The sequence below is a fragment of the Penicillium atrosanguineum genome (genome assembly GCF_028827265.1).
Source record: "Penicillium atrosanguineum strain IBT 20685 chromosome Unknown utg000001l_segment0_segment0, whole genome shotgun sequence".
Lineage (NCBI taxonomy): Eukaryota > Fungi > Ascomycota > Eurotiomycetes > Eurotiales > Aspergillaceae > Penicillium > Penicillium atrosanguineum.
Genome location: NW_026623133.1, coordinates 3,277,785 through 3,305,027, shown reverse-complemented (window position 1 = coordinate 3,305,027; position 27,243 = coordinate 3,277,785). Strand labels below are relative to the sequence as shown.

The 27,243-nt window shown below is 52.3% G+C and overlaps 12 protein-coding genes across 12 annotated transcripts; 9 read left to right on the top strand and 3 right to left on the bottom strand.

The window, feature by feature from the left end:
- Positions 1–556: 556 nt before the first annotated feature.
- On the top strand, positions 557–2,134 carry N7443_001286 (clathrin-mediated endocytosis regulator UBX3; the record flags this gene model as incomplete). Its single annotated transcript, XM_056881342.1, has 2 exons — positions 557–691; positions 740–2,134. 2 exons carry the CDS (start codon positions 557–559, stop codon positions 2,132–2,134), a joined length of 1,530 nt encoding a protein of 509 aa, XP_056746580.1.
- An 847-nt stretch (positions 2,135–2,981) lies between these two features.
- Positions 2,982–7,430, top strand: N7443_001285 (pleiotropic drug resistance family ABC transporter; the record flags this gene model as incomplete). The annotated part of the gene is made up of 1 exon (XM_056881341.1): positions 2,982–7,430. One exon carries the CDS (start codon positions 2,982–2,984, stop codon positions 7,428–7,430), a length of 4,449 nt encoding a protein of 1,482 aa, XP_056746579.1.
- A 903-nt stretch (positions 7,431–8,333) lies between these two features.
- Positions 8,334–10,166, bottom strand: N7443_001284 (ferric reductase family protein; the record flags this gene model as incomplete). Its single annotated transcript, XM_056881340.1, has 1 exon — positions 8,334–10,166. The coding sequence occupies one exon, from the start codon at positions 10,164–10,166 to the stop codon at positions 8,334–8,336; it is 1,833 nt and encodes a 610-aa protein (XP_056746578.1).
- A 1,797-nt stretch (positions 10,167–11,963) lies between these two features.
- On the bottom strand, positions 11,964–12,824 carry N7443_001283 (putative 2-deoxy-D-gluconate 3-dehydrogenase; the record flags this gene model as incomplete). The annotated part of the gene is made up of 1 exon (XM_056881339.1): positions 11,964–12,824. One exon carries the CDS (start codon positions 12,822–12,824, stop codon positions 11,964–11,966), a length of 861 nt encoding a protein of 286 aa, XP_056746577.1.
- A 430-nt stretch (positions 12,825–13,254) lies between these two features.
- N7443_001282 (Zn(II)2Cys6 transcription factor) lies at positions 13,255–15,635 on the top strand (the record flags this gene model as incomplete). The annotated part of the gene is made up of 5 exons (XM_056881338.1): positions 13,255–13,355; positions 13,409–14,718; positions 14,769–15,054; positions 15,106–15,139; positions 15,189–15,635. 5 exons carry the CDS (start codon positions 13,255–13,257, stop codon positions 15,633–15,635), a joined length of 2,178 nt encoding a protein of 725 aa, XP_056746576.1.
- A 206-nt stretch (positions 15,636–15,841) lies between these two features.
- N7443_001281 (SDR family NAD(P)-dependent oxidoreductase) lies at positions 15,842–16,736 on the top strand (the record flags this gene model as incomplete). Its single annotated transcript, XM_056881337.1, has 3 exons — positions 15,842–15,897; positions 15,984–16,414; positions 16,465–16,736. 3 exons carry the CDS (start codon positions 15,842–15,844, stop codon positions 16,734–16,736), a joined length of 759 nt encoding a protein of 252 aa, XP_056746575.1.
- A 228-nt stretch (positions 16,737–16,964) lies between these two features.
- On the bottom strand, positions 16,965–18,257 carry N7443_001280 (NAD(P)-dependent alcohol dehydrogenase; the record flags this gene model as incomplete). The annotated part of the gene is made up of 2 exons (XM_056881336.1): positions 16,965–18,137; positions 18,198–18,257. 2 exons carry the CDS (start codon positions 18,255–18,257, stop codon positions 16,965–16,967), a joined length of 1,233 nt encoding a protein of 410 aa, XP_056746574.1.
- A 627-nt stretch (positions 18,258–18,884) lies between these two features.
- On the top strand, positions 18,885–20,167 carry N7443_001279 (D-mandelate dehydrogenase-like dehydrogenase; the record flags this gene model as incomplete). The annotated part of the gene is made up of 6 exons (XM_056881335.1): positions 18,885–18,971; positions 19,027–19,125; positions 19,179–19,410; positions 19,488–19,570; positions 19,623–19,904; positions 19,961–20,167. 6 exons carry the CDS (start codon positions 18,885–18,887, stop codon positions 20,165–20,167), a joined length of 990 nt encoding a protein of 329 aa, XP_056746573.1.
- Positions 20,168–20,467: 300 nt separating this feature from the next.
- Positions 20,468–21,485, top strand: rpl17 (60S ribosomal protein uL22; the record flags this gene model as incomplete). The annotated part of the gene is made up of 4 exons (XM_056881334.1): positions 20,468–20,470; positions 20,639–20,852; positions 21,091–21,278; positions 21,339–21,485. 4 exons carry the CDS (start codon positions 20,468–20,470, stop codon positions 21,483–21,485), a joined length of 552 nt encoding a protein of 183 aa, XP_056746572.1.
- Positions 21,486–21,980: 495 nt separating this feature from the next.
- Positions 21,981–22,691, top strand: N7443_001277 (putative haloalkanoic acid dehalogenase; the record flags this gene model as incomplete). The annotated part of the gene is made up of 1 exon (XM_056881333.1): positions 21,981–22,691. One exon carries the CDS (start codon positions 21,981–21,983, stop codon positions 22,689–22,691), a length of 711 nt encoding a protein of 236 aa, XP_056746571.1.
- A 625-nt stretch (positions 22,692–23,316) lies between these two features.
- On the top strand, positions 23,317–24,781 carry N7443_001276 (GAT domain-containing protein; the record flags this gene model as incomplete). The annotated part of the gene is made up of 5 exons (XM_056881332.1): positions 23,317–23,347; positions 23,395–23,459; positions 23,511–23,546; positions 23,607–23,978; positions 24,035–24,781. 5 exons carry the CDS (start codon positions 23,317–23,319, stop codon positions 24,779–24,781), a joined length of 1,251 nt encoding a protein of 416 aa, XP_056746570.1.
- Positions 24,782–26,084: 1,303 nt separating this feature from the next.
- Positions 26,085–27,026, top strand: N7443_001275 (lytic polysaccharide monooxygenase; the record flags this gene model as incomplete). The annotated part of the gene is made up of 1 exon (XM_056881331.1): positions 26,085–27,026. The coding sequence occupies one exon, from the start codon at positions 26,085–26,087 to the stop codon at positions 27,024–27,026; it is 942 nt and encodes a 313-aa protein (XP_056746569.1).
- Between the last annotated feature and the right edge of the window lie 217 nt (positions 27,027–27,243).

Genomic DNA, 27,243 nt, shown 5'->3' with positions numbered 1-27,243 from the left:
ATATGAGTCCCCAAAACTAAATGCTTAGATATTTCAGATCAAATTACATATCTTCATCGGTGGATGTTGTCTGAGATATATTTAGGCAGTGTATTGTCCATCTACTGCAACAGAATCATATTCTCTCTCCAACCTTGGAAGGTTACTATCTAGCGCACCTGGACATAGTCTTTCACCTGGGAATATTACATCACGATGGTAACCGCATAGTGAGGCCTATAAATATTCACATATCCCTCACTTCATTGATAGCAGGTCCCGGAAGTACCTTGCCTTATCGTGACAATCACCCCGGATGATGTAATTTGCCGATGGCGCCTCCAGGGCCGAACGGGCCATCGGGTCATCTACTTGTAGATAGAGCTGAAAAAGTGTAAATCAAAGTTGTTTAGTCATTCTAGACGCAGAAACAAAATAAGCTTCTGTATATATGTACAAATTTATTGCTAGCCCTGGACAATGAGCGTGGTCCGGCTGTATGCAGGGAAGGCGGTGACCCGGCAGTATACATGTCCTTTCAAGTGCTCCGACAGCGTTGACTTGTCACCTACCCACCATGTCCGCTGCTGAGCTCGATCTCGATCAGCTCTCTCCTAGCGAGAGAACGGCATTGGATACATATACCTCTGTCACAGGTCAGGATCTACCAGAGGCCATCCCGCTGCTGCGCCGATCACAATGGAACGTCCAGGTTGGTGCTCTTCTCGAGCTCCGAGGTAGCTTGCTCATCCCCGCATAGATAGCTATCGCCAAATTCTTTGATGGTGAGGGACCCGACCCGGTTGAGGAGGCTCGAGAGGCAATGCAATCCCCTCCACCTCGACCGGCTCGTCGAACTCAGAACTTGATGTCCGATGACTTTGTCGCGCAATTATCGCCTGTTGCACGCTCCGCAGACCCGGCCCCGCGAGTCGATACTCAACCGGAAGACCAACCCGTCTATCGCCCTCCCTTAATTCTCGCCCTTCTCTTCACCCCCTTTAACCTCGTCTACCGACTACTCTGCAGCTCATTCCGTCTTTTCGGGACGCTGTTTCCCTTCCTCCCGCGGCTGTTCAATGCAACGGCGAATCCCGCTCTACAAGGCGCACGGCGGAATACCACGGGTCGTCGATCACTCGGCCCGAAAGACACAGCGGCTCGTTTCATCCGCGAGTTCGAGGAGGAGTATGGATCGCCCTCGGTGCCATTTTTGGAAAATGGATACAACATGGCCTTGGAGAAGGCTCACCGGGACTTGAAGTTCTTGCTGGTGGTTCTCATATCACCTGAGCACGATGAAACGAGTGGCTGGGTGCAGGATACTCTGTTGGCACCAGAGGTCGTCGAGTTCATTAATGACCCGCAAAACAACCTTCTAGTGTGGGGCGGCAATGTCCGAGACTCCGAGGCATATCAAGTGGCCAACTCACTACGATGCACGAAATTTCCCTTTGTCGCACTGACCGTTCATACACCGAATGTCTCATCGACCGCCATGTCGGTTGTGAGCCGCATTGCAGGCACTACTGCGCCATCTGAGTTTGTGAACCGACTTCGCACAGCCATCTCGACGAATCAAGAGCCATTGGAGCGCATCCGCGCCACCCGTGCCGAGCAACAGGCGTCTCGCAGCTTGCGTGAAGAACAGGACTCGGCGTACGAGCGGTCGCTGGCGATCGACCGGGAGCGGGCTCGCCAACGCCGGGAAGCAGAAGCTGCCCGACAGAGAGAAGAGCAAGAAGCGGCCGAGCGCCAAGCGGCCGAAGAAAAGAGGGAACATGATATAGCCCAGTGGAAACTCTGGCGTGCACAGTCCATCAGCGCGGAGCCAGGAACCGATGTCAAGGATGCCGTACGCGTTAGCGTGCGCTTGCCATCTGGCGAGCGAATCATGCGGCGGTTTGCGCCTGAGGCCGACATTGAGGAAATTTACGCGGTGGTGGAATGCTACGAGGTGCTACAAGATGAGGCTCGGCCCACGGATGTCGTTGAACCTGAGAACTTTAAGCATACGTATGGCTTTTCTTTAGTGTCACCGATGCCCCGAACCGTGTATGGAGTTGCAGAAGGCGGATCAATCCGCGATAAGATCGGCCGGGGAGGCAATCTGTTAGTGGAACCGATCGAAGAGGATGACGAAGAAGTGTCATGATAATCTAAGATAGAGTATCAAATCCTGTCATACCTGACTCGTGCACGGCTAAACTATGCAAGGGGTCTTTTGTTCCGGCCACGGCTACGGCTATAAAATGACCCGAGATCAGATTGTTTAAATAGACCTGCCAGACCTGTCAGATTTCCGACGAGAACGGACGAAACGTGCAAGACACCCCCAAAAAGGACGAAATGAACGGACGTGTGTGTATATGAGTCAGCACGGATCGGAACTCCACCCTCCCGAAGCCACGATTCAAATCGAGTCTCGGAATGGATCTTCCCGGATCCACTTAAAACGTGACCCTGCGTGTCTCCGTGCCATGCACAATTCTACGATTCGGGTGTCCGACGCCACGCATTCCCTGCATGCCTGGTCAGCGGAACGTCGCTTAGGACTACATTAGATGAAGCTATGCCCGATTCCGTTATATGTACTCTTGGCTCAAAAATTCCACTCTGTTCTCCGTATTTTAGATTTTAGGCAGCTCCACGGCCCCGGTTGCTTATCACCGACGGAGACAAAACTTGACGCTCCCGGTCCTTGTAATGCTCCCGTTCCCTGTATTGCTCCCGGTTCCGAACAAACTTCTCCTGATTTTTCCCTCTTATTTATCTTTTCTTTAGTAAACTCCCGTCACTCTTTGATTTTCCTCCTTATACGCCTAATAACCTCCCTAATATCCCACCACTCGCTCTAAATCCTTTTCCTATCGACAACACGTCCTAGTGGATGGTCATCCCATAATTCGTCTACCACTGGGCTTGCAACCCCACTCTTTCTTTTTTTTTTTTTTTTTATATATATAGGCCCCATACTCTAATCAGTCCGGAGTGTGCCCATCATGTCGCTCCTAGGGACTATCAACCCTAATGTCGCCGGGACAAGCTACGAGTCTACGGCGGTCTCGACCGAAGTCCGTCACCATGACCCCGCCGACAGTGTTAGCACCGAAGAAACCTCGTTTGAGAAAACTGGCGAGATTGACGAGGAGACGATCGAGGCCGAGGTTACTAGCCTTGCCCGCAAGCTGACTCGGGAATCAACTCGTTGGGGTGAGGCAGAGAACACCTTCCTAGAAACAAAGGAGGAATCGACCCTCAACCCGGCCAGCCCGAACTTCAAGGCGCGCAATTGGATGAAGAACCTGCTCGCTGTCAAGTCTCGCGACCCCGAACGATACCCCGAGCGCCAAGCTGGCGTCGCTTTCCGCGACCTCAATGTGCATGGATTTGGCAGCCCCACGGATTACCAGAAGGATGTGTTCAACTCGGTCCTGCAGATTGGAGCTCTGGCTCGCCTGGCTACTGGCACTGGAAAGCAAAAGATTCAAATTCTGCGTGATTTCGATGGCTTGGTCAAGAGCGGCGAGATGCTCGTCGTTCTGGGCCGTCCCGGTTCCGGTTGTTCGACGTTCCTGAAGACTCTTGCTGGTGATACGAACGGTATCTACAAGGATGAGAAGTCCTACATGAACTACCAGGGTATCTCCGACAAGAAGATGACCAACCAGTTCCGTGGCGAGGCTATCTACACCGCTGAAACTGATGTTCACTTCCCTCAACTATCTGTGGGAGACACCCTGAAGTTCGCTGCTTTGGCTCGTGCTCCCCGAAACCGCTTGCCTGGTGTCTCTCGTGAGCAATATGCCACACATATGCGAGACGTCGTCATGGCTATGCTGGGTCTCTCGCATACCATCAACAGCCGTGTCGGTAACGACTTCGTGCGTGGTGTCTCTGGTGGTGAGCGCAAGCGTGTCAGTATTGCTGAGGCTACCCTTTGCGGTAGCCCTCTGCAGTGCTGGGATAACTCCACCCGTGGTCTGGACAGTGCCAACGCTCTCGAGTTCTGCAAAACCCTAAACTTGATGGCCAAGTACTCTGGCACCACCTGTGCAGTTGCTATCTACCAGGCCTCCCAGAGTGCTTATGATGTCTTCGATAAGGTGACCGTGCTCTACGAGGGTCGCCAGATCTATTTCGGCCGCACCGAGGACGCCAAGGATTTCTTCACTACCATGGGCTTTGTATGCCCTGAGCGCCAGACCACCGCCGATTTCCTGACCTCCCTCACGAGCCCTGCTGAACGTATCGTGAAGCCCGGCTTCGAGAGCCGCACTCCTCGTACCCCCGATGAGTTCGCCACCGCCTGGAAGAATAGCAATGCGTACAAGCAGCTTCGCAGGGAGATCGAAGAATACGATCAAGCTTATCCTATTGGCGGAGAGTCGCTACAGAAGTTCATTGAATCACGCAAGGCTATGCAGTCCAAAGGCACGCGGGTTCGCTCCCCTTACACGTTGTCTGTCGTTGAGCAGATCAACCTCTGCATGAATCGTGGTTTCCAGCGCCTTAAGGGTGATGCAAGCTTGACCTTGTCCCAGCTTATTGGAAACTTCATTATGGCCCTTATCATCGGTTCCGTCTTTTTCAACTTACAGGACACAACTGAAAGTTTCTATTCGCGTGGCGCCCTTCTTTTCTTCGCTGTCCTGCTCAACGCTTTCTCCAGTGCCCTGGAGATTCTGACTCTCTACGCGCAACGTCCTATTGTCGAAAAACAAGCTCGATATGCTATGTATCATCCGTTCACCGAAGCTGTAGCATCGATGCTTTGCGACATGCCGTATAAGCTTCTCAACGCCATAACGTTCAACGTGACCCTCTATTTCATGACCCACCTTCGCCGAACCCCTGGTGCTTTCTTCACCTTCCTTCTGTTCTCGTTCGTGACTACCTTGACCATGTCCATGATCTTCCGCACTATCGCCTCATATTCTCGAACCCTCTCCCAGGCTCTGGTGCCGGCCGCCGTCTTGATTCTGGGTCTGGTAATTTACACTGGTTTCACTATCCCGCCCACTGACATGCTTGGCTGGTCTCGCTGGATGAACTATATTGATCCCATCGCATACGGCTTCGAGTCTCTCATGGTCAACGAGTTCCACAACCGAAACTTCGAATGTTCCGCCTTCGTTCCTTCCTACCCGACTGCCGCCGGGACCAACCGAGTTTGCTCTGCCAAAGGTGCCGAGGCTGGTTCAACTATTGTTATGGGCGACAACTACCTCCGCGACAGCTTCCAGTATTACAACAGCCACAAGTGGCGTAACCTGGGTATCATGTTTGCTTTCATGTTTTTCTTCATGGCAACCTACCTTATCGGTACCGAGTATATTTCCGAGTCCAAGTCCAAGGGTGAGGTTTTGCTCTTCCGTCGTGGTAACGCTCCCAAGCGCACCGAGTCCGATGATGTTGAAGGATCCCAGTCCGTGTCCACTGCCGAGAAGACCGATGAGTCGCCCAAGGGAGTTTCTGCCAAGATTCAGAGACAGACTGCTATCTTCCACTGGCAGGATGTTTGCTACGATATCAAGATCAAGAGTGAGGAACGCCGCATTCTGGATCATGTCGACGGTTGGGTCAAGCCCGGTACTTGCACTGCTCTTATGGGTGTGTCTGGTGCCGGTAAGACGACTCTGCTTGATGTGCTGGCTACCCGTGTCACTATGGGAGTTGTTTCCGGCGAGATGCTTGTCGATGGCCGTATGCGCGACCAGTCCTTCCAACGGAAGACCGGTTACGTCCAGCAGCAGGATCTCCATCTTTACACTACTACCGTTCGTGAGGCTCTTCGTTTCAGTGCCATCCTCCGCCAGCCCGAGCATGTCAGCCGTCAGGAGAAATTGGATTACGTCGAAGAAGTCATCAAACTTCTGGGAATGGAAGGCTATGCCGATGCTATCGTCGGTGTTCCTGGTGAAGGTCTCAATGTCGAGCAGCGCAAGCGTCTCACCATCGGTGTCGAGCTCGCTGCTAAGCCCCAACTACTTCTGTTCCTTGACGAGCCCACTTCCGGTCTTGACAGTCAAACCTCCTGGTCTATTCTTGATCTCATTGATACCTTGACCGCTCACGGACAGGCCATTCTTTGCACTATTCACCAGCCCTCTGCTATGTTGTTCCAGCGTTTCGATCGCCTTCTCTTCCTTGCGAAGGGTGGCAGAACCGTCTACTTCGGTGACATTGGCGAGAAGTCCTCCATCCTTTCCAGCTATTTTGAGAGAAACGGCGCACCCAAGCTGCCTCTCGAAGCAAACCCTGCCGAGTGGATGCTTGAAGTCATTGGCGCTGCTCCTGGATCTCACAGTGACGTTGATTGGCCTGTCGTTTGGCGGGATAGTCCCGAGCGCGTCCAGGTGCACGAACACTTGGCTGAACTGAAGAACACCCTCTCTCAGAAGCCTATGGAGGCATCCTCAGACGATCCTGCCAACTTCAAGGAATTCGCTGCTCCCTTCACTGTTCAGCTCTACGAGTGCTTGATCCGCGTGTTCAGTCAGTACTGGCGTACTCCTGTCTACATCTACTCCAAGGCCGCTCTCTGTATCCTGTCCGCTATCTACATCGGTTTCTCCTTCTTTCATTCCCCGAACAGTCTGCAGGGTCTCCAGAATCAGATGTTCAGTATCTTCATGCTGATGACCATCTTCGGTAATCTGGTTCAACAGATCATGCCTCACTTCGTCACGCAGCGTTCTTTGTACGAAGTTCGCGAGCGTCCTTCTAAGACCTACTCGTGGCAAGCTTTCATGACCGCCAATATCATCGTCGAACTGCCGTGGAACACACTTATGGCTGTCTTGATCTTCGTCTGCTGGTACTACCCCATCGGTCTGTACCGGAACACTTACGACACCGGCACCCTACACGAGCGTGGTGCGCTGATGTTCCTCCTCATTTGGTCCTTCCTTCTCTTCACCTCGACCTTCGCTCACATGATGATCGCCGGTATTGAGCTTGCCGAGACTGGTGGTAACCTGGCCAACTTGCTCTTCTCACTCTGCCTGATCTTCTGTGGTGTCCTCGCGACCCCGGACAAGATGCCCCGCTTCTGGATCTTCATGTACCGCGTCTCACCATTCACGTATCTCGTGTCTGGGATGTTATCCACTGGTGTGTCTGGGACGACTGTTAACTGTGCAGATGTTGAGTGGCTCCACTTCTCACCTCCGTCCGGTGAGAAATGCATCGATTACATGACTCCTTACATTAACGGCTTTGGAGGATACCTCCAGGATGGAACCCAGAATTCTACCACCGAGTGTTCCTTCTGCAGCGTCAGCTCGACCAACGTTTTCCTTAGCAGCGTCTCGAGTTACTACAAGGACGCCTGGCGCAACTTCGGCATCATGTGGGCGTTCATCATTGTCAACGTTTTCCTAGCCGTTTTCATCTACTGGCTAGCTCGTGTGCCCAAGGGCAACCGCACCAAGACCAAGAGCTCCTAATTTCACTTTCGTCTTTTCCGTTTCTCTCATTTCTGTTCCTGATACCATCAGGTAAAAACCTTGTTATACTCTTTCATGTCAAATAATTTCTTTTGATTGTTTATAGATGCCCATGCTTCCCCAGTTGCATATTTGTTTTCGTTTCTTGCATGAGATTATTTGGGCGTTCATTCCCCACTCTCACCAGTTTACATATTGGAAGTCTTTCTGACCATCAGTCTTAGAAGGCTACATTGGAAATATTAAATAATCCCAGCTCGACATTGCACTTATCAACATTTGAACGTAGAAACTTCAGACTATGAGTCAACAATCAAGACCAAACTTCATCTTAACAAGCTCATGTTCTAATCATATAGCCTCCGTATCCAGCATCTCAAACCAGAAACTACATAACTTCTCCACATCCGTAAACTCTCCTTTACACCTACCTATGCTCTACTTTCTTTCTAACAGTACTAGAAAGAAGGCTAATAATTAGTATATGGTGTAGAGGTGGAATATTGTATACTAACGCGTTAGTAAAGTTTAAATGTTCTGACCTTGCATCTAGTGCCTTCTTGGGTTACCTATGCGTGTATGATTGCGAAAATGTACGTGATATCGAAATTTATGCCCATACTTAACATTCAGGTCGAACCACAGATACTGAGGTATGCTCCTGATTGATCAAAGATTGCGATTTGACTGGACCCGCTATGTAGCCGTGGCCCTTGCCAGGTTGTTCATATTGATACCTACAAATAGCTACGATTAGGCCAAGTAAAGATAAAATATTCAACAATCCATTGATAAAGACATAATATAGACAAGCAAACCCCACTGACGCCAGCGCAAGAACGACCATGAAGGTCAAGAGACAAGAATATCTAAAAAAAGAAAGGAAAAAAAAAATCAACAAATCTACCATGTAAAAGCCTCCTCCGTAAAATCAACCACAGCCCCCTTCCCAATTCTATCTCTCGTAGCAGCGCGCACTTCATCCGCGAACGCTCCAGGCCCACAGACAGAAACGACAGTAGCGCCCACGCGTTTTGGAAGGATCTCATCGAGTACGACGTCGGGACGACACCGGCCCGATAGCATTTGCACCGTTGCAGATGGGGAGATGATATCTGCAGGGCGTCGCGGCTTCGATACAAATAATTTGATTACAAGTATATCGCGACGGCATGGCATGCGCAGGATCTGGTCCATCCACTGGCTGACCCAGGCGAGGTGATCTGTTGAACGGACGGACCAGATCAGGTAGATGCGTCGGGTGGCGGCGCGTGATGTCGAGGCGCGTTCGAGGAGGTCGCGGGTGTATAATAGGTGGTGAGTTATTCCTGCGCCAGCGGAGAAGAGCACGGCTGTCCCGTAGCTAGGCATGCTGACTGGGTGGCTGCCGTAAGGACCTTCGATGTACCCCGGTGCACGGAGGATTTGGCCTGGTTTGCTGCGGGCGAGGTCGTATAGGCGGCGGGTCATGCCTTGGCGGGCGCTGATGACGAGGGAGACTTCTGTTGTTTGGGAGGGTGGGTCGAAGTAGGCGTCTTTGTCGAAAGATTGTTTCTCTAGGGCCGAGGGTGTGACTGCTTTGGCATTTGTGCCGGGTTCGAACCAGGCTATTGAGAATGGGTGTGACATCCACCATGATACGCAGGGGATATAGGCGAAGACGTGGCAACCTGGTGAGATGTTCACGCGGTTTGGGAGATGGAAAGTTACTCGGCATGCTTCGCCGGGGAGAGCTTGGACGGTCATCTTTGTGCTGCCGTTGCGTGATGAGAGGTTCAGGTGCGCGAGCCGGAGGAGGCGCAAACAGCGCTCCGTGAGCCAGATTACGGCGATAGCGTTGGCCCAGCTCCGCTGCGGGAGACTGTCCAGGCTCAGGTGGGCGTATACGCCGAGGAAGGCCAGCAATGCGGCAAGCTGATGCAGATGAAGGAATGTCTCGTAGAACGCATGGCGAATAGGCGAAGGAGAGTGTAAGACCAGGAAGACCATTGCCACGGTTCCGACCATCCCCCAGGCGAAGAATGGCGTGTCTCTGATGCGAGCGAGCGCGGCGGTCAAATTTTGTTCGTCGCATGCGTTCACTGCCCAGGCAGCTGTGTGGGTGATGGCTTCAAGTACGACGATACGCCCCAGCCAGCGATGGATAAGGTTGTATGTATCAAAGCTGATGTGCAGAATGGAAATGAGAGGGTTGTTCCGGGCTGCCAAAAGGAACAGCGGTACCATGTTCAGGACAGCCAGTGTCCCCGAGCGCCCACGGAGCTCTGCGACCAGCGCAGCTTTCTCATTGACACCATAATCGAGGTATAGACAGTAAATCACCTGGCTCGCCAGATAGAAGCTAATCAATATGGTCTGGAACCGAGATGGCAAGGTCCCCATGCCAATTGCAGAGGAGAGCTGGACCTCCCGGTTGTGCCTCTTTTTCCCTAGGGGTGCATATATGATCTGCTTCTTGGCGAATGGCCACCATGATGATTGTTCTTGACTCCAAAAGGTCTGTTCTCTTTTGCTCGCTGACAAGGCGGTCATCTTGCGAAGGTGGGAATAGCTGATCTGGGCTATTCGGCTGCAGAATATGACGAATGCCAGGATGATGACCGAGGAATAGATGATTCGGGTGATGATCACATCGCGAGGCACATCGACACCTCCCAGTCCCCGAGAATACTCGTAGATGTAGGTCGCATTGATTCCGTAGGATCGTGCCGCAAGTTGCGGAGAGGGTGCAGCCATTGGTCTGCCCCTGACGCCTGTCGAGGGGCTGGAACTGAAGGAACGTGAACGAAACTTCCGAAACTCGTGGAAAAGATGCGATGAGCAATGGGGTATTCCAGATAGATTTCTGGCAAGTTAGTCACGGAGCTTCAACCACTGAATCTCATATGTATTTATGGGACAGATGTTTGGTTGATGGGAAATCGAAGGGAATGTGAAGATCAATCGTAGTGACGTTGGGGCAGATAGTATGAGATCACAGGTGAGAACAATGATCCAGTACAAAGGGGCTCGGCAGAAGCTGCTCAATAGGGAACAACGGATAGCTGTCTCTCTCAAAGGCCCATTTTGTTTCTGCCTATCGCTTGACAAGTGGTTGCAAGTGCTGACGGCCTAGGCGCGATAGATGACTGGAGAATCGATATTGCAGTTCACTTGATAGAACCCAAAACGAAGATCGCTAAACAGATGAATTTTGGAACCTAGCAAGAAGTTAGCAGATCGTCAGAGCAAACATCCCGTTGCTTCCCTCACACAGGCATCGTCTAGGGCCCGGGAATGCAACAAGGGGGAAGGGAGGGACCGCCCACGTGTTTTGCGTTCTGGTTTTTTTGCGGAGGCGGATAACAGGCAAAAAGGGAGAGGTAAAGAATGTATGAATCAATCAAGTCACAAAATGAAGAAGCTTCAAGCGATCAACGCTGTGCAGGAACAAAAAACGGAGCTGAAACGAGCGAGGAACCAGCCGATGGACAGGAAGGAAAATGTGAAGAAAAACAGCCTGAGACGAACACCCAAGACTCCTAGGACAGGGGCTACAAATAAGAAGGGAAAAAGGGAGGCATTCGACAGCACACATCCGACGCAGCTCTACACTGCAGCCACCTTGAACTCATTTCTTCACTACGCACCGACGCTAACAGACGTGACAGCAGCCTATCGGTGCGACTCCTCCGATGGCCAAGGGGTTCATCGGTGTTTCCAGCATGCGCACTGTCTCGGTACCTTGATTCCTGGATTGTGATTGGAGTTCGGGGCTGTGATCCCTGCAGATCTGCGACCGGCGTGACGCCGCTTGACCACCGTTCGAGTGTGGCAGCCATAGAGTGCCCAGGCATAGATGTCCTGGAGCTGGCGCCCACTCTCGCACAGTGCCTCAAACGGTGGCTTGGCGCAGGGTTCCACAACTTTCAATTAGAAACCACCATCTCTGTAGCTTGGTGGGTTCAGTCCTGTGGCGCGACGCAAGATTGGAGGAAGTGGTCATGTCCGTGCCGAGGATCGCATGATTTTGTTCATTTCATCTTTTGTGTGTGCTGAACTCTCTATCGAATGACTATGATTGTCAGCAGTGCATAAGCAATGGGTGGTTCTAAACGTAAACGTTCCAAATGTTCCAAATATTCCGAATGTTGAAGCGGAACTGGGAGATTGTCGCCTAATATCCTAGGCCCACTATTGACAGGTGATCCACAGCCCCCAGCCTCGAACGAGGCCCGCCATGAACATGGGCATCTCCGAATAAACCCCAGAAGCGAACCGAATGCGCATGGTGGAATCAATAGTTACCTAATTGGTGGCTTGTCACCAACCCATTTGGGTCTTTTCTCCTATCTTGGCTACCTAGATATGGCAATGCATGGATGGGGGTCTCCTGTTTCATATAAAGTTACCGATTGGAAGCAAAGATTAACCTGGTATTTGATTTGTACAAGTCCAGAATTTCTATTCAAGGCCAGCGAATATCTCGGACCGCCGCTGCATCATGTCCTGCGCAACATTCTATATACAAACATCAATCATAAGACTCCGGGCTTACCGGCCCATCCAGCCACCGTCGACGGTAATCAATTCTCCCGAAACGTAGCTGCTGGAGCCACTGGCCAGGAAAACAACCACACCCTTGAAGTCCTCCGGTTTGCCCCACCGGCCGGCGGGAATACGAGCCATGATACCGGCATTGCGGTTGGAGTCGTTGATCAGCGCAACATTCATGTCGGTGTCAATGTAGCCGGGAGCAATGGCATTGACGTTGATGCCCTTGGACACCCACTCGTTGGAAAGAGCCTTGGTCAGCTGGCCGATGCCGCCCTTTGAGGCCGCATAGGCGGGGACGGTGATGCCACCTTGGAAAGTAAGGAGCGATGCGACGTTGATAATATTTCCGCGACGGCCGGAAGGGAACTCGGATTCATCTCGAGACAGCAAATATGCGCCGAATTCACGGCAGAGGACGAAGACAGAAGAGAGGTTGACTTCGATGACCTGGATCCAGAAATTCCGATTAGTGCCATGTTCAACATACACAAGAAAGCTTGAGAAGTGACTCACCTCATCCCAGTCCTCATCAGGGAACTGATGACTCGGGTGTCGCCGTTGGATACCGGCGCAGTTCAAGAGAATATCGGGCTTGAGTCCTTGGCTAGTCACTGCGGGGACAATATCCTTGACGGCCTTGCGATCGGACAACTCTGCGACGTGAATGTATACCTTGCGACCAATACGGCTCTCAATTTCGTCCTTGGTAGCAGTGTTGGAGGCGTCTCTCTGCACGAGGATGATATCGGCACCAGCCTCCGCCAGGGCAAAGGCCATAGCCTGGCCAATGCCACGAGTGCCACCGGTGATGAGCGCGGTGCGCCCGCTCAACGAGAAGAGAGATAAACCAGTTGCCATTGTGTGATTTGTAGAAAAACAGAAAAACCGGAGGGGCAATCGATCCAAATAATAGCTCGCGATGACGGTGTTTTACCCCACGCGCGGGGCGCTGGAATCGGTCATTTCCGTTGCCGACCCAGTCGCCGACGGCTATTGACCTTTGACAGGATCTCGTGGCATGACGGGATGATCTTTGGAACATTATGGTCGGGAACAATTTACCAACTCGATCATGGAGATGGACTTGGAATGAACAATATAATGGATTCGAAAGTGCATAGTGTAAAACACAGTACTGTGTAGACCGAAGATGACTTCCCCACATTTCAAAACCTTAGTAAGAGCTCCTCCGAGGGCCTCGAGCTTCTACTGTCGGTGGGTCAAATCGGCCTTTGTGCTTCTCACCTACCCCGGGGTAAGCATGTCGCATCAATCCTAGCGGCCAAAGATGGAGTCTCCGTCTGATGCGCCCTCCAAGCGGGCCGATGTCGTCAAGCGCGTCTCTCGGGCCTGTCTACATTGCCGTCAGCGCAAGTCGCGCTGTGACCTGTACGCCCTTCCCCGGATCTGCACCTGTGAGAACCCGCTAACCTCGCGCATAGCGATACAAATGGCAATCCTGGCAAGCCGCCGTGTCAGCGCTGTGTGCGCGAACATCGCGAATGCGTCCTCGGCGGCTCTAACCGAGGCGGACGCCGCATTCGCAAGAACAAAATCAAAAACTTCACACCGGCGGCTGATCCATCACCTAGTAAGGACTCGGAGGAGACTTCTAGTCCTGCGGATTCTGAAGCGCGCCGTGCACCATCTGCATCTGCTATATCGGTATCCTATCCCGGACCAGTCGTCTTTATGCCCCCCAACCCGCCGGCTTCAACCACCGCGGTTGTGGAAGACGATGATGCTTCAATTGGATCTGTTCCGCGAAATCCATCTGATGCCTGGCAATGTCTGACAGGTATCGCCACCCACGGCGCCCCGGCTCCCGAAGTGCGCGGCCACCGTGCACGGTCGGAGTCTGGTGGATTCTCCACATTCAATGGCCTGCGCAACGGCGTTGTATCCGATTTTAATGCTCCAAATACCGGTATTAGAGCGTATCGACTGGTCCAGTCACGGTCTCTAGACCCTGGCACTGTTTGGCAGCTTGTTACTCGTTATGCGGAAAACTTCCACCCATACCTCCCATTGGTTCCACGGAGATATTTTGAGCGCACCGCACTTGACGATTTTGCCAACAATGAGAAATACCTCCTCACTGCTGTGCTTACAATTGCGTCTAAAGATCTTGTCGACCGACCCGAGATCCACGAATACTGCTCAAAATACATGCACGAGCTAATCTCAGGCATTGCCGCGGGTGCAGACTGTGATGTTGAAGCAGTCGAGTCTCTTCTGTTACTAGCCGAGTGGGAACCCCAAGGCCTGCGTCCTCGCATCGAGCGTGTGGGTCGTGGAGAAGAGGACCGAGCTGCGTGGATGCATGTTGGACTCGCATTGCGCTCGGGTTATTTCATCGGATTGGATCGAACATCCTTCCGAGGGGATCCATATGGAGACCAAGAAACTGAGTCTCGTCGAAGATTAGCCTGGGCTAGCTGCTATGTCTCTGATCGATTGATCTCTGTGCGTATTGGACGTGCTTTCTGGTCGCGGGGTCCAGGTCCGATGACTGGCCTTGTTAGCCAGGACTTCCCTTCGCTACAGCCAGCAAAAGAGGGCGATGAGGATTACTCCAAGATCTTCCAGGCTATGTTGGATCTGACGCAGCTGTACGGAAATGTGCATGAAGTCTTGTATTCTGGAATGCGCACCAGCAATCAAATGATGCTGATGGGAGACTACGTGAAGTATGTGGATGATTTCCGACTAGCTATCCTGCGATGGAAGTCTCTTTGGGGACCTTTAGACTGTAGGATACCCATTCCATGGTATTGGCGCTTCAAACCTAACCATATACAGGCTCGGCCCCTATGAAGGCAACATTGCAGCTGTCATACGAATATTTGCGGCTATATACGACTGCATTTGCATTCCAGGCTGCGATTTCTCAGACTTTGGCGAAGCCAAAGACTAGTGCAAACTCACACCGGGAGGAACTCCGATCAACATTCAAGAATGTGGCTTCGATGCAAGATTCTCGGTTCATCTATGAGTCGGTTGATGCGGCTAAGGCCTATCTGACCATTCTCGTGGACTCCGTAGATCCTGAGAGGCATTTACATTTCATGCCACTCCGGTTCTATTTGTGAGTTTCTAGCAGGGCCCATTGCATGGAACTTCGCTGATCAAGCTTTAGATATGGCATTTACTCTGCTGTCTTCCTCTACAAGGTGAGTTCGTCGATACCTAAATTTGCAGAGGTTCGCTAACCTTCCATAGGCTCGTTCCTTTGGAATGATGGTTCCTTCCGAAGAAGCCAAGGTCCAAGGGCTTGTCGCTCGAACCACAGAAGTCCTCAAACAAGCTAGTGCAGGCCCCGATGACATCGGAGCGCGCTACTCTCACCTGCTGGAGCTTTTGTGGAAAACAAAGCCGTCCATCTCGACGGCCGCCACAAATACCCAGCAAAACAGCGACTTTATGCAAACAGCTCTACCAAACTCAGTCTCTGACACATATATGGATTTCAGCCCTGCCAACGACTTTTCCTGGTTGGATCTGGAAGCCGTGGGTGATTATGTATCTGGAGACCCAATACCGGGTGGCCTACTAGGTCTGGATGCCTTCCATAATACGACCGACCCTTACCAGCCCGGACAAGAAAGGCCACAAGTTTGGCAGCAATCTGCGTGGCTGGGCGATATGAGTAGTAACCTTCTGTTTTAAGCGCTAGCCGATTTGATGATGATCAAAAGCCGCCGGGCGCTACGGCAAATGATGCGGGGCTGCGGAGCTCCTCTCGGAGAATACCCCGACCACCGCCAGAGGGGTAACCGAGGCCAGCACGAGCCCTTCTTGAACCACATCACTCAATCTTGAGTCTCAGAGAGATCATATTTGAACTCTTACTCCTCAAATATTTCTTCTGCAAAATGTCACTCAACGAGATCCGCGGGCGTCTAGCCCTAATTACCGGCGCATCTGGAGGGTAAGTCCCCGTAAATTGGTCTCCCACCCCCGCATAATACTATACCACCAAAAACAAACTTGCTAACATTGGTGTTTGACTCTTAGAATCGGTTCAGCCTGTGCGCACCAGCTCGCTCAACATGGAACCCACCTTGCCCTGACATACGCGACCAACCTGGATGCAATGAATGCGATTGTCGCAGATATACAGTCAAAGTATTCAGAGAACAATCTCCGTATATCCATTCACAAGGTTGATGTTGGATCAGCCGATCAGATCGAAACCATGTTCCAGCAGATCGACAAGGAGCACGGTCAACGGCCAGATATTCTCGTCTCCAACGCTGGTCACGGCAAGCGGTTCCCCAATATCTGGGAGATCGAACTTGAAGAGTTCGACTATACCCTCAATGTCAACCTCCGCGCTTCATTCATACTCGCCAAGGGTGTTGTGGAGCATATGAAGAATCAGCGCTGGGGACGCATTATTTTCATGTCCTCAATTGCCGCGCAAGGTGGAGGTATCAATGGATGTCGTGAGTTCACCCCTCTCTTCCGCGCTGGCTCAATTTTAACCCAAGAATAGACTATGCCGCTTCAAAGGGTGGCCTCACCGGCATGATGAAGAACCTGTCAACCCGCCTAGCCGAATTCAACATCAGCGTCAACGACGTTGCTCCTGCGATGATCGGCGACACGGGGATGATTCCCAACGCAGCGGCAATTCCCGAAGTCGCAGCTGGTATTCCTTTGCAAAGACTGGGTACGCCCGAGGAGACGGCAAATGTAGTCACAATGCTGTGCAAGACTGGGTATATGACAGGCCAGAGCCTCCTGCTGGCTGGGGGGTTGAAATAGGCTGTAATTAGCATTTCAAGTACAAACCAATATAATTACCCATCTACATACCAATTTGCGCCTTCACCAATACCATAAAGTAACTTCTTCGTAGACGGTATATTACATTTCATCCTAATGCATATACACAATTTTGATTCTCACTATGCACAACATTCCCTACTTTCACAATGGGTATTTTCAAGTCATCATCATCATCATCATCACAAAATCAATCTCCACAACACTTTACAAATGGCTCTGAGTCTTGTTCTCAATAATCACCTTGACAACAGGGTTACCGCTCTCATCAACGCCCTTTCCAGCGAGCGTGAAGGCACGCTCACCCTCCTCAAGCGGCAAGCGGTGCGTAACAACCTTCTCCTCCACGGTCTGCAACTTCCCACTCGCCAGTAGAGCAATAGCTGCCGGGTAGGCATTGCCATCGTACCGGAAGACACCGATGATATCGACCTCGCGCAGCGCGGCGGCGCCGACAGGAAGGGTCTGGATGGGGTTACCCATGCCGATCTGAACGAGGACACCTCCTGGGGCGGAGGCGTAGATACCAGCTTGAACGCAGGCGGGCACACCGGTGCAATCGTATACGCGGCTGAAGCCAGACACCTCAGGGCTACCTGCAACATTGGCAGCCTCTGTGAGGGTAGCAGCGACGCGCTGGGCATTTGCAAGCGCATAGGCTGTCTGGTCGGCGTGAGGGGCATCCTTGGCAGGGGGAGGGTTGGCAGGGTCGCCGCGGGGGATGAGGGCAGTCTTGAGGCCGAGGCCGAGGGAGGCGGCGATCTCAAGACGCGAGGAATCAATGTCTGCGACGACAATGGATGTGAAGTTCTGCGAAGTAGCGAGGGCTGAAGCAACAAGTAGACCGATGGCTCCTGCGCCGAAGACCAGAGCAGCTGTGCCCTCGCCTACACTGCTGGCGATTTCAACCTCTTCCTTGGTAGGCGGGTGTGAGCGGCGTACGGCGTGCAAGCAGACGGCCAGCGGCTCGACGAGCGCACCGCCAGCGTTGGAGACATTGGATGGCAGAGGGTGGCACATGGCAGCCGGGTGGTTGGTGCGCTCCATGAGGGTACCGTCCAGGTGGGGGAACATCTTTGCGCTGCTGCGGAACTGCATGTTTTTGCAGATGTTGTAGCGACCCTGCTTGCACAGGGCGCACTTGCGGCACGGCAGACCGACCTCCAGGGCTACACGGTCGCCGACTTTGAGGTCCGTGACTTCGGGGCCGATAGCCGTCACGGTGCCGGCGGACTCGTGGCCCAGACACATAGGCTCGCGCACGACGAAGTCGCCATTGCGGCCGTGGCTGTAGTAATGGAGGTCAGAGCCGCAGAGACCGGTTGCTTGCACGGCGACTTGGACGTCGGCGCCCACCGGCGCCGGCACAGATCGTTTCTCCTGTGTTGTTATTAGTCGAGGCTTTTTTTAGTAGAGCGAAGCTCGGAGCTTGGAGCTTACCAGACGGAGATCCTTTGCGCCGTGGAGGACGAGAGCGGTAGCTGATGTTTCTGTGGCCATGATGAAGATGTGTAAGAGATGAAGAAATCAATTCAGCAATCGCAAATTGTTAAAGGTCTTGAAATCGGCATCTGACTCCGAACAAGGCGTTCCCCTCTCCCCCACTTGACATCGTGGGGGAGATGTGACGCGCTGGTGGTTACGCCGGGACCCACGGAGAAAGTCCGGGGCGGCTTTTGATCTCAAAGTGGCAGGTTTCAATAGCCGGTGTGCTGGCGCGTGGGGGTTCCTATTGCATCATTTGAAGTCGTACGAGGAAGAGAGATGGAATGAATAAAACATGTACAGCATATAGTATAGCTAGACTAAATTATCTGGAAGACATTAGTATTGGAAACATCATATAGCTTCATTTGCAAAAGTAGAAAAATAGAAAGGTCGGACGTTGCTTTCCCACGTCTTCTCCACGCGACATTCGCCGCCGCGGATAATATGCGGGGGTTCAACTTGTTACGGAGCTCCGCCAGAATTTCAGGCTTTAGCCATTTGGCACTTTCTTTTTCTTCCATCTCTTTCAAATCACATCTTTGCCTCATAGCTGTCTACCCATCCTCAATTTCCTAGGTATGGTTGCGCTTCGCTACCTAGCATCATGGCTGCATCTGATCGCGTCACAGAATCTACAGAATGCCTTCCCAAGCTGCCCTCCTCATCGGAGGCATCACGCATGCGCGCAAAGAGTGGGAGAGCCTCTCTTCTATCCTCAGTCTTAAGGTAAGATCGATACGTTTACGCGATCATCCGTATGGTTAGCTAAATCCGTGGACAGGAATTCCCTACCGGCACCCGCGAAGAGTTCATCGCAAACTGCAAGGCGGGGCAATACGATGATGTTATCGCAATCTATCGGTCCAATACTTCTAATAAGGTGTGTAACTTGGATTTTTGTCGCGCAAACTCCCCGCGCTGACCTTCGATTAGTATACCGGCCCCTTTGACGCCGAGATGCTCGCCGTTCTGCCCCAGTCGTTGAAGTACATTTGCCACAATGGAGCTGGATATGACAATATCGATGTTGCAGCTTGTACGCAGAGGAATATTGCTGTGTCCAGCACTCCCGTCGCGGTTAACAATGCTACCGCCGATGTGGGGATCTTCTTGATGATCGGCGCTTTACGCCAGGCTTATGTTCCTATTGCGGCTCTGCGCGCCGGTAAGCTTGCATATTCACAGCGACAGCTGTTGAATTGGAATCGAAGGGGGAAAAGCTGACTGTTTTACTTAAAATAGGACAATGGCAAGGTCAGACTACTCTGGGAAACGACCCCCAGGGCAAGGTCCTCGGTATTCTAGGCATGGGCGGCATTGGACGGGTAGGCGATCCCATTTGAAGAAATTGAAAACCATCACTAATTAGAAATCTAGGAAATGGCTACTCGGGCCAAGGCCTTTGGCATGAAGATTCAGTACCACAACCGCTCCCGCCTCCCCACCGAGCTGGAGGCCGGTGCGACGTATGTCTCGTTTGATGAGCTTTTGGCCAACTCCGATGTGTTCAGTTTGAACCTGGCCCTAAACGCTTCCACACGGCACATCATTGGAGCCACTGAGTTTGGCAAGATGAAGGACGGTGTAGTGGTTGTCAACACGGCGCGTGGAGCCTTGATCGATGAGAAGGCGCTGGTCGCAGCACTCGATTCTGGAAAGGTAATTGACGCTCGTATGATTATTCAATAAATAAAATACTAACCAATTAATCACAGGTCCGCTCTGCTGGTCTGGATGTGTACGAGGAAGAACCCAAGATTGAGCTAGGCCTGGTTAACAACCCCAGGGTCATGCTGCTGCCCCATATTGGCACTGCGACCTTCGAGACTCAGAAGGAGATGGAGATCTTGGTGTTGGATAATTTGAAATTGGCGGTCGAGAAGGGTGAGCTGATTACCCAGGTTCCGGAGCAAAAGAAATAGATTTAGACTTAGAGTATACAGTAACAGTAACAGTACTTGAATAATGCGACTTCGAAGATTTCATGGTTCAATTTTAGCCTCAGGCACAAATGCAGAAAATAGCATGACTAAGCAGATCTATATTACGTAATACCATGTCACCCAAAGAGGTTAGTGTTAGGGCTCGCTTAGGGCCCGCGTGCCAAGAGCGAAAAAAACCGCACCAAACTTGGTGTTCAAGCGTTAGCGGTCGAAGACGAAAAGCGACAACATCAATCCGACACCGAGGACCATCGACTTCCCCTCGTCAACTCCTTCAAGATGGTGAGTTTTGCCCGCCCTCATCTTCAGATTCTCCGAAACGCAACCTGCAGAGTCCAGTCTCTGTCCAATTCGTCTTGAATCTTGGATATGCAAGATCTGCCGCTTCGACGAGAATCACCACCTCCCCGGCGCCAACATGATTACTGACGACTATCCTTCGTCCTACAGGTCCGTTACGCCGCCCAGGAGATTTCGAACGCTAAGAGCGCCCGCGCGCGGGGCTCTTACCTTCGCGTCAGCTTCAAGAACACCCGCGAGACCGCTCAGGCCATCAACGGTATGAAGCTGCAGAAGGCTCTGACTTACCTCGACAACGTCACCAAGAAGTCCATGGCTGTCCCCATGCGCCGCTACGCCGGCTCTACCGGTCGCACTGCCCAGGGTAAGTGCCCTCGAGAAATTTTACATGCTGGATTCGTTTGGTGGCAACGGTGTCAAGGAGTTCCGTGAGGGGCAACTGGAGGCATATCGTCGAATATTTCGAATGTGTGGATGTTCAGGAGGCCTTCCGTGTTGATTTAGAGAGGAACTTGGGGTCGTTTGGGGTGCCACCGTTGCCGCTAAAAATTTCAGTGTGGGATCGGACCGGGAACAAATCGACTGACAATTTCTGTCCACAGGCAAGCAGTTCGGTGTCTCCAAGGCCCGCTGGCCCGTCAAGTCCGCCGAGTACATCCTCGACCTCCTCAAGAACGCTGAGGCCAACGCCGACACCAAGGGTCTCGACACCTCCAACCTGGTCGTTCAGCGCATCCAGGTTAACCAGGCTCCCAAGGGCCGCCGCCGTACTTACCGTGCCCACGGTCGTGTACGTTTCTCCGACTTAGCTATTTTCTTTCCCTCTGAGCATCCACTAATCGGCATCTAGATCAACCCCTACATGACCAACCCCTGCCACATCGAGCTCATCCTCACCGAGGCCAACGAGGAGGTTGCCAAGGCTCCTGCCAAGAACAAGGCTGGTCTCACTTCCCGCCAGCGCGGTGCTGAGCTCCGTCGTGCTATCCAGGCATAAACGGATCGTCGGGATGGGGATTGAAAAAGGATTGCGGTGGACGGATTGACCGGAGTTGTGCGCATCTGTATGTTGGAACGGAAATGATACCGGATCATACAAGATTTTCTTAAGGTCATGGCACCAAATACAAAAAGTTTAAAGCGCGACTCCGGTCGATGGACTTAGGTTTCTGTACTGCCCGGTTCGATTCATGATACAACGTGGTTCTTCTTCTGTGACTTGTCCAAGTGTATCGTGATACCTCCAGATGTGTTTCATTGGCACCGGTCTGGCGTCTGAAATAATTTTATACGTTTCATGATTCAAGACGGATCGGTTGTTGTCCGTAGATAAAGCACGACACTATGCCCAGAATAGTCCCCGACTGTGCAATGGAGCCCCAATCCAATCAACATGGACGATTAGCGGGGGACGTGCGGGGTCAGATGTAGGATCTAGCTTAAATAGAAGGTGTCTGCTTGTCTCTAGGACCAATTCGCTTCCAAGTACACAATGTCTCGACTATCAGACTACCGTCTTCTGTGCTTCGATGTATACGGCACTCTCATCGACTGGGAAGGTGGCATCCTCGCCGCCTTGCAGCCGATACTGGCGCGCACCAATGCCCATTTCTCGCCTGAGGAGCTCCTCAGAGTCTATCACGAGTTTGAAAGTGAGCAGCAGCGTCTGACCCCAGACATGCCCTACTCGCAGCTCCTCTCAGCTATCCATCCCCGTCTGGCCGAGCGCCTTGGCCTGGATATACCTAGCGAGGAAGAAAGCAGACAGTTCGGCGAATCGGTGGGCAGCTGGCCTGCCTTCCCAGATACAGTGGACGCACTCAAACGCCTCTCGAAGCACTACAAGCTCGTGGTCCTCTCGAACGTCGACCGGGCCTCTTTTGCACAATCCAATGCGGGCAGTCTACAAGCCTTCCCCTTCGATCTGATCATCACGGCACAAGATATCGGCTCGTACAAGCCAGACCGGCGCAACTTCGAACATATGATAAGGGCCGTGCAGGCCGACTTTGGCGTTGAGCCGAGCCAGATCCTGCAGACAGCGCAGAGCCAGTTTCATGATCATCAGCCTGCACGGAAGGTGGGGATCAAGAGCGTGTGGATTGAGAGGCCCGGGGCCATCATGGGGAACCAAGATGATCCCATCTTTGATTGGCACTTCGACACACTGGGGGAGATGGCAAGTGCGCTGGAACAAGAATGAGAAACGAGAATGAACGGATTAGACTCTGGCCAAAGTGTTGCTGCCTGCGACTCAAGGGAGACGATGCTGCAGAGACGTGGATAAAGGGCTTGGCACGGTCAATTAGGCTGCCTCAGCCACACTGCTGGCATCATCACTTTGGTTTCACATTTTCACATTTTCACATTTTCATAGTTGTGCAGGCTCGTTCTATACAGATATTCATTCAGGGTAACTATAAATCAAGGGTCAAACTAGCACGGGACACTAGGACATTGGGTCGGGTAAATATAGATGCGCCGGGGCCGCGAGAAGAGCCGCAGAATGCGAAAAGGGAAAACGCTAAAATAGAATCGTGGATGATTGACATTGTACTCGTGTACACGGGACGACGTAGGCTCAAGTCATCCCTTGGAACTTTGCCACGCCTACTCTCATCTCGCATACAAAGCTGGCGCCTTCAGCCCATCTCCCGGTCGAAAAACAGCACTCCGGGCTTGAGCATAGACCCTGCGCTACTCTGCACTACTAGGCGAACTCACTAATTTAGACCCTACATCTTCTGGCCCCCGGTCTCTTCTGATTCTTTTCTTTTCTTTTTTTTTTTTTCCCTTACTCCCGACTCTACTACCCTTTGACTCGCATTATGAAGCGCTTTTTCAAGCGACCAGGAACCAGTGAGTGCTTTCTTCGACACACCCCCGCAAACACCGCTGACCGCCAGACTCCGGTGAGAGTACCCCGGACCATGCCGAGGACTCGCCTGAAGGCATTCTCCTGCGAGAGATCGTTTGTCTTCATATCGCCGATCGCATCACTCTCCGCTAATTTCGCATACAGGCCACTTTCTGTGAAGCTCCTATCAGCGGGCCTTCGGTACGTGAGCGGACACGCAATGACAAGAACCCTCATGACTGACCAATTCTCTACCAACAGGGCAATGAATTCGTCCACCTACCCAAGATCGTCGAGAGCGCCGAGTCGAGTCCCGCCGCGGCGAAGGAAGCTGCCGCCCGCATTCGCAGATACCTGTCCACCCCGAACAGCACTCCAAACAGTACCCAGTACAATGCGATCATGCTCATGCGCATTCTCGTGGATAATCCCGGCCATAGCTTCACCCGCAACTTCGATGCCAAATTTGTCGCCACCTTGAAAGATCTTCTCCGCTACGGACGGGACTGGCATGTCCAGCACTACCTGCGCCAGTATCTGAATACGCTTGAGGGTACCAAGGCCGACGACCAGGACCTCCAATTGCTTCTACAGATGTGGGCAAAGGAGAAGACAAAGAGTAACCGGAACTTTGTAAGGAACGATGACCAAGGGAAGGAGGGGTCGGAGTAACTGACCCGGGTTGGTAGATTGACCCATTCCCCCAGGCAAGCAACAACCAGGCACCTGCGGGATATCCACCTCAGAACAACCGTCCTCTCCATCCTCCACCCGGCAATCAATTACCAGATGCAGGCGAACTCGCAGCGCGTGTTGAGGAAGCACGAAACTCGGCAAAGCTGCTCACGCAGTTTGTCCAGACAACGCCACAAGCCGAGCTCGAAGAGAACGATCTCATCAAAGAGTTCGTCGACCGCTGCCGAACTTCTTCACGGTTGCTTCAATCCTTTATTCACGCCACCAACCCATCTCCTGACGAAGATACTCTCCTCACTCTCATCGAAGCCAATGACGAGATCTCCGTCGCCATGTCGCAACAGCAGCGTGCTATGCTAAAGGCCCGCAAAGCCCGCGGCGCCTTGAGCCCTACCTCCTCCAATGTCAACAGTCCCTCTCCCACCACCAGCGAAAACGTTGCTTCTCCTAGCCCGCGTCCCGCCTCTTTGGACCCGGGATATCGGTTATCCAGAAGCCCAGAGCAGCAATCTGCGCCGCTCGTCGAGCTTTCCTCCATGTCTGATACAGTGATGTCCGGCGGCCGGCCAAACGCACCGAGAACCAACACTACTGAATACGACTCTGCCGATTTCGAGGTGCAGAATCCCTTTGCTGATGACTTTGCTGCGAGTGAGGGCAATGAGCGGCGCCAGCATCCTTTGATGTCGAATCCGCCTGAGACACGGGTGTCTTTCCCGCCCACGGAGCATGAGCGTTGAGTTTAGCTGCTAGTATGTACTGTAGCTGGTGTTTGATACCCCGTTCTCCCTTCCATCATATGCTACATCCGTTTTTCTTTGGTTCGAATTTGATTGTGTGGGAGTCTTCGTCTGAGTACTGTTCATTCTGTGATACCTTGGGCTTCTAGTTATTTATGTCTGATTCTGAACCAACCGTGCTTTCAATAAGTAGTGATTAGGCTCAGAGTAGACAGGATTGGTCCTACCTATTGTATCATGCTTCTCTAAAGATATCTTGCCCTAAAGAGACCCATCTTAAAGTCGACTTGTGACTCACATCTATGGACTGCTTCTCTTGTACTTTTGCATCGCTAGTGTCTTTTTGGCCACAGAACATCTCTCTGCCTTCCACAATCTTTGCTAACCGAAATCGCCAATATATCAAGAATGATTGATCCAGACTATCAATCGAATCTGAGGTGACGCGGGCCGACACGACCTAGAGTCCATCACTGTAGGCCTGGAGCTTCTTAGGTTTCAGACTCCCAGTCTGCAAGGTCCGAACCAACCTTAATCAAAGTCGACGGGTCGGTTCGAGGCTGAAAAGGGAGAGGCGCCCGAGAATTAGCCGTGTTCGAGACCCACGTCGTTTTCCATGTGCACAAGCTTTTACTTCAAACGTTGTACATGACGCGCCCAGGTCGTTTGCACAGAACATCTAATTTTCAGGCACATCATCAGCATCTCTGCTAATTCTCCAGCAATCACGTTCTCCGGTACTCGTCTCTTTTTCACCGTGCTATCAACATGAAACTCGGACTATCCCTGCTCGGCGCGTGGGCCAGCCTTGGCAAGCCCTAACAGGAACGTCCGGATGCAGCAATTCACTGATCCAGATAGGGCCGAACAGCAAAATTTCCGAGGTTTTGGCATCTGGCAACACCGCTGGTCTCACCAGGCACCTCCCTGTGGATATATGAGAGGGGGTCAAATGTTTCAGAGTGACCACTAGGTGCATTTGTCCTCAATGACAGCTCCAAATGTGGACACCCACCATTCACCTGCCCTGACTCCTGTCTGTAGTTAATTGGGAAGGACTCTGGCAGAATCAAGATCGACAGATGCCGATGGCGTGCGGTTGTCTATATAAACAGCCCAGTCCCAGCGCTGCCGGGCCCTGACATCAAGCTGGCCTATCTCTTCTGAACTTCTTCTTTTCTCTTTGCCATTCTTTCTCTCCGGTCTGGGACCGTGCAGTCTTTTCCACACTCGCTATATACTTTTCACGGTACTGGTTTACCGATTTCCATTCCTTCGCCGGTCCTCTATACATCCTTCCAAAATGAAGCAGTACACTTCCATCGCGGCTTTTGCCGGTCTTATCTCCTTGGTCAATGGCCACGGCTTTGTCACCAGCCCGACTGCCCGGATGCCCGGTGCCGCCATGAAGGCTGCCTGTGGTGACCAGGTTGAGGTCAACCAACTGTCCGACAACTACGGCAACATCCAGGGCGAGCTGCAGGTCGCCGCCTCCCAGAGCGATTACAACGCCGAAGAGTGCGATATCTGGCTCTGCAAGGGCTACAAGTTCGCCGACAACAAGGACAACGTCTACTCCTACACTGCAGGCGAGACCATCGACTTTACTGTTGCCATCCACGCCCCCCACACCGGTGTCGCCAACGTCTCCGTCGTTGATACCGCTTCCAACACCGTTATTGGTGATCCGCTGATCTCCTGGTCTGTCTATGCTTCCGTTTCTACCGGAGTCGCCGCGAACAACACCGACTTCAGCGTTACCATGCCCACAGATCTTGGTTCAAAGTGTTCTACTGCTGGGTCCTGTGTGCTCCAGTGGTACTGGTACGCCGAGTCTATTGACCAGACCTACGAGTCCTGCGTCGACTTCACTGTCGGTGGGTCCAGCTCCAGCTCCGGCTCCAGCTCTAGCGCCGCAGAGGTCAGCTCTTCCGCTGCAGTCTCCTCGTCCTCGTCAGCGCCCGCTTCCACGTCTACCTCCGAGGTTGTCCCCACCACTGCGGTTTCCTCTGCTGCTGAGACCTCCGCTGCCGTGGAGACTTCGACTCCTGCTGTTGTTGCTACCACCACTTTCGCGACTCAGGCTCGTGCCTCTGCTGCTCCCTCAGGGCAGGCCGAGTCAGTCACCACTTCCGTGACTGCCACCGCTGTTACTTCCAACATGGCTATCCCTACCAGCGGCACTGATACTGAGAAGCTTGGCTGGGTCGAGAGTGTGTTCAAGTACCTCGTTAACAGCAACTAGGTGTGTTGAGAGACCCGCTTTTAAAGATATAGGTCTATGGGGGGTTATAGAGCTTTTCTAGAGCTAGAGATAAATCCAATGCTATTTCTGGCTTCGTCCACTCTGAAGATTGTTCGAGTATGGAGAAAAATAGCCTTTTGAAAGGTTCTGACTATGGACCCACTTGTGTACATGTAACGTCGCTTTTCGATGTGCCAAGGCGCAGCCAAGATGCAGG